This window comes from Marmota flaviventris, chromosome 17 (assembly GCF_047511675.1).
Source record: "Marmota flaviventris isolate mMarFla1 chromosome 17, mMarFla1.hap1, whole genome shotgun sequence".
Taxonomy (NCBI): domain Eukaryota; kingdom Metazoa; phylum Chordata; class Mammalia; order Rodentia; family Sciuridae; genus Marmota; species Marmota flaviventris.
Genome location: NC_092514.1, coordinates 58,151,206 through 58,156,495, shown reverse-complemented (window position 1 = coordinate 58,156,495; position 5,290 = coordinate 58,151,206). Strand labels below are relative to the sequence as shown.

Genomic DNA, 5,290 nt, shown 5'->3' with positions numbered 1-5,290 from the left:
CTTCGTGATTTCTGGGTACTGTAGTTCACCTTGTTCCGGTTTCTCGGAAAAGAATTGCTCCCATTGGCAGCTCCCTTCCTCATAAAAACTACAAAACCCAGATTACAGCGCAAGCGCTCTTCGTCCAATAGGAGCCGCCCATGTAGCGGGACTCAGAGCACGGCTCTCGCAACCCAAGATGGCGGACGAGAGTGAGACAGCAGTGAAGCCGCCGGCACCTCAGTTGCCGCAGATGATGGAAGGGAACGGAAACGGCCACCAACACTGCAGCGATTGCGAGAACGAGGAGGACAACAGCTACAACCGGGGGTAACGAGATCCTCGGAGTTCAATTTTCATCCAGTCTCCCTCAACCTGGGTCTTTGGGGTGCGGGGAAGTCACAGGGAGCTTAATCTAACCCCACCCCCATGTTCTTATTGGCTAAGACATTAGGATCTCGATTGGTGATTGGTTGCTGCCTTTGTCATTTACCAGGGGTGGGCACTCAGTATATTAAAGCCAGAGACCTTCAGTACTTTTATTATATAAAAGTTCTGTGTAATGTTCCACTCGTGTGCTTCAGGCGCGTCCGTGGAAAAGAGCATGATGAACGATGGTTTTCGATGGCGCAACACGGGTCAATCTAGTAACTATAGTGAGAGGGAACGTTACTTCTTGAGGTGTTTTTGAACAACGTGACTATCAATGAAGGAATAATAACACATTTCGTTGCAATTCACATTCAATGAGGAAATTCATCAGGGTATACAAACCATATATATAATTATGTTGTAAAATATCACTGCCAGAGAATTCCCAAATATAAACTCACCCTATAAACCCTGCATAATTAACCCTATGGTGTTTTGATTTTTACGGTATCTTGCTCCAAATAATCCGTAAGTTTCCTGAACGATATATAATTAGGTTTTCCAGAGTCTTTGCTATGTTAACTTTGCGAAGTAGCCTAAAGTTTCAAAACATTGGTCAGTATTTGATATCTGTGGGTTTAATACTGAGTATCCTGTACTTTAGAGTCTTGTCATTAGTAACTGTATTTTTCCCTCGGGAACAAAAAAATGCACTAGATATTTGAGTGTTAAGTTCTTTTTCTCCAAGTCAGTTTTCACTTTGTAAGCCACAGCTTAATTAATCTTTCTTCACTTTGTTGGCACTCACCCTTCCTCTCTCTATTTACATGTACCTTTTTTTTTTTCCAACTGAAAGCCATGAGAGAATGTTCTGGGTATATAGCTTTTGCTGAATCTGTGGTGGTCTGATTTTTATAGCCAGCTTGTCATCTGCGGTAACTGCCTATTCTTTGCTTTGCCCTTCCCTCAGGGAATATGAAAGTAATGGTAGATTGAGTCTTTGGGTAAACCTTTATATTTTTATTCTGCTACATTGTAGATGTGGAATAGCAAAGGATTATTTAAATGCTTGATAATCTACTTGTAGTGAAATTTAGATTGAAAGATCTAGCTTCCTTGTTCTTCCACCAGCATGAAATATCACAAGAAAGCCACTTGCAGTGGAGCAGGCCTTTAATCCCAACACTACAGGAGGCTGAGACAGGAAGATCATAAAATCAAGGCTAGCTTCTGCACCTTAGTGAGTGAGACCATCAGCAAGATCCTGTCTTAAAATAAAAAAGGACTGGAGATGTCGTTAGTGGTTCCTGGGTTCAATCCCCAGTATCAAGAGAAAACAAACAAACAAAAAAAATCACAAGAAGAATGTAGAGGAAAAGGAAGCTTGCCGAGTTTGATTTTTGTGACTGCATTCTGTAGCTGTAACTCATCACAGATCTAACATAACAAAAGCCTTTTTTTTTTTTGATGTTCGGTATTCCTAAGAATGGAAGAGCTGAGAAAGAGGAAGCAGGAACCAGAAGAAGGGAAAAGGCAGCCCTCTTGAGTAGAGATCAGAATGTGAGAGTCATTTTAGAAGTGAAAGTATGGCTTTTTCTTTTTTCTTTATGTAATTACTTTTATTTTTCTCAACTGAATTCTTGCCCCGACTGATACCTATAGTTCTTTAATAGATTTTGTTCCCCAATAAATTTTATTCCCTGTAAACTGGCTCACTCTGCAAACTGTTTGCTGTGGCTGGTAGTATTGCTCAGTGATAGAGCATGAGCTCAGCTTGTTGGAGGCCAAAGGTTCAATCCCCATCAACAAAACGAAAAAGAAAAAGAAAAATCTGTGTAATAGAAAATTCTTTTTCTGTTTTTTGGTACTGGGAATTGAACCCAGAGGTACTTTACCATTGAGCTATGTTCCCAGCCTTTTAATTTTTTTAAAGTTTATTTATTTATTTTAATTAGGTATATATGACAGCAGAATGCATTTTGATTCATTGTACACAATTGCAGCACAACTTTTCATTTCTCTGATTGTACAGTATTTTTTAAAAATTTTTAGTTGTAGTTGGAAACAATACCTTTATTTTATTTTTATGTGCTTGCACTTGCTAGACGAGCACTGTACTGCTGAGCCACAACTCCAGCCCCTGTATATGATGTTTTATTTTGAGACAGGTTCTTGCTAAGTTGCTAAGGCTGGTCTTGAACTTGTGATCCTCCTGTCTCAGCCTCCCGGGTCACTGGGATTACATGTGTGTGCCACCATGACCAGCTCTTTTTCTTTTTTGTAGTGGATTATAACCAAACCAAGTAAAACTTTTGTGTGTATTTTTGTTTATTTTTTGGTGGTTGTTTCTGTATGTGGTTATGGTTTGAGCAAACAGATTACTTTTATTAGTATCCCAAATCTAGAGATCTATAAAAATGAATTTGAATGAGGTGACAATTGAAAAACAGAACCCAGTCTGAAGGAGAGAGTCTAATTCTTGCTCTTAGAATCTGGTATAGAGTCAAAAATTTTCCAGAGGAGGGCTTGGGATGTGGCTCAAGCGGTAGCGCGCTGCTCACCTGGCATGCGTGCGGCCCGGGTTCGATCCTCAGCACCACATACAAACAAAGATGTTGTGTCCACCAAAGATTTAAAATAAATAAATATTAAAAAAAAAAAAAAATTTTTTTTCCAGAGGAAAGTGTTTTGGGAAGAAGCAACATGCCACAATGGGGAAAGCATAAACTTTGGAGTCATTCAAACCTGGTTTCAAAAGCCTGATTCTGACACTGGTCCTCTGACCTTGGGAAATTAATATAGAGTTGTAGAGATTAAGTGATAAACAGATTGCAGCTCCCCTCCCTCTCCTTTTGTTCCTCGCTCTTCCCTATCTTGTCCTCTGCTCTTATCTCAGTCTGTATTTTTGTAACCTTTAGCATAACAGTAGTAAGTAACATTTTTAAATTTTGTTTTATGTGTCCAGTCCTTCTTCCCTGACTATAAGGTACACAAGAACAGGGATTGTTTCTTCCAGATGCCTGGCACTTAGTGGGTATTAATGAGTATTGGATAAATGAATGGCAAATGCCTGATTCATTGTTAGTGGAGTTTCACTTCCCCTCATTGAGTGGAAAAATGTTCAATTTTTTTTTCCTTATATACACACTTTTTTTTTTTTTCACAAGAAGTCTCATTTTAAGCCTCACTAAAATTTTTGTCAATTGCCTACAGAAATCAAACAACCTCCAATTTGTTGTGGAAGTACTCCAGTGTTTTTTGTTTTGTTTTCGCAGTAACTGAGGATTGAACCCAGGGCCACTATACCACTGAGCTACATCCAGCCCTTTTTTATTTTTTATTTTAAAACAGGTTCTCACCGTACCTGGTAGAAATTTCTCCTTTTGAAATTGTACCACACACAATAAAGGTTAATAACAGTTAAAGCTAACTTTTGTTCTCTCAGGCATCTCTTCCAGGATGGGTTCATAGTGCTTTCTACCAATGAAATCCTGCACTGGATTAATAGGAAATGCAGCTGTGCTAGTTTGTTGTTTCTTTATGTAGGAGTTTAATTCTTGACGTTTGTCATTAGTGTTTTCTTTTAAAATTAAATAAATATAAATATTTGGTCAGTATAAACTTCATACATACGTATAAATACATACATATGTATGCATATACATAGGTAAAGTTATGTGTCTTTCTAGAGTTTTTTTCTTTTCTCTTTTTTGTTTTTGAGAGAGGGTCTCACTATTTTCAGGCTAGTCTTTCCCGAGCTCAAGTGATCCCCCATCTCAATCTCCCGATTATCTGGGACTGTAAGCATGTGCCACCACACCCAGATCTGTATACAGTTTTTCTATGGCTGTTAAAAAAAAAAACCAAAAACACTCAGCTGGGTGCGGTGGCACACACCTGTAGACCTGTAATCCTGGCAGTTTGGGAAGATGAGGCAGGAGGATTGCAAATTTGAGGTCAGTTTCAGCATTTTAGCAAGAATCTGTCTCAAAAATAACAAAGCCGGGCATGGTGGTACATGTCTGTAATGCCAGCGGCTTGGGAGGATGAAGCAGGAGGATCTCCAGGTCAAAACTAGTCTCAGCAATAGTGAGGTGCTTAGCAACTCAGTGAGACCCTGTCTCTAAATAAAATACAAAATATGGCTGGAGAGGTGGCTTAGTGGTCGATTGCCCCTGAGTTCAATCCCCAGCGTTCCCCCAAAATATAAGAAAACCGGCTGGTGAAATAACTCAGTGGAGAAATTCCCTTTGTTCAATCCCCAGCACCACAAACCAACCAACCAACCCATACTCAACAGAGGAAAGAGGGTAGCATTTTCCCCACAATTAACTTGCCTGATGTAAATGACTCTGAAAAATTTAGAGTCAGACTAAGATAATCTTTATGCCTCTCTGAATCCCTCTGGCAATTCCTGATTCATCCACATAGTTTAATTTGCCTTTTTTTTGGGGGGGGGTAGTTCTTGGGGTGGAACCCAAGGTCTCTCTTATGCTAGGCAAGTGCTCTACCACTGAGCTACTTCCCCAGCCACTCCTCCCCCTTTTTAAATTAAAGTCTTTCTAAGAAGTATTCCTAAAGAAACCTCATCAGCTGACAGTGGATTTTTTTTTTTTTCCCTTTTTCTGTGCTAGGAATTAAACCCAGGGATGCTCTACCACTGAGTTAACATCCCTAGCCCTTTACTTCTTTATTTTGAGACAGGGTCTCCTAAGTCGGTCTCAAACTTTTTTTTTCTTAACCTTTGAGCAACTTCCCCAGCCCCTGCCCATCCCCCCCCCCTTTTTTTGAGACAGGGTCTCCTTGAGTTGCTGGGTACTTCACTTAATTGCTGAGGCTGGCCTTGAACTTGCAATTCCCCTGCCTCAGCCTCCCAAATCACTGGGATTACAGCCTTGTACCACCATGCACGCCTTGAGCAGTGGATTTTAACAAATAT

The 5,290-nt window shown here is 40.0% G+C and overlaps 1 protein-coding gene across 1 annotated transcript in view; it reads left to right on the top strand.

Annotated features, from left to right (window-relative positions):
• The first annotated feature begins 139 nt into the window (after positions 1-139).
• Positions 140-5,290, top strand: part of Nmt1 (N-myristoyltransferase 1) — a 29,543-nt gene continuing 24,392 nt past the window's right edge. The window contains exon 1 of the mRNA XM_027947028.2: positions 140-309. Coding sequence (XP_027802829.1) covers positions 179-309 — 131 coding nt within the window. The 5' untranslated portion in view covers positions 140-178. The remainder of the gene's footprint in view (positions 310-5,290) is intronic.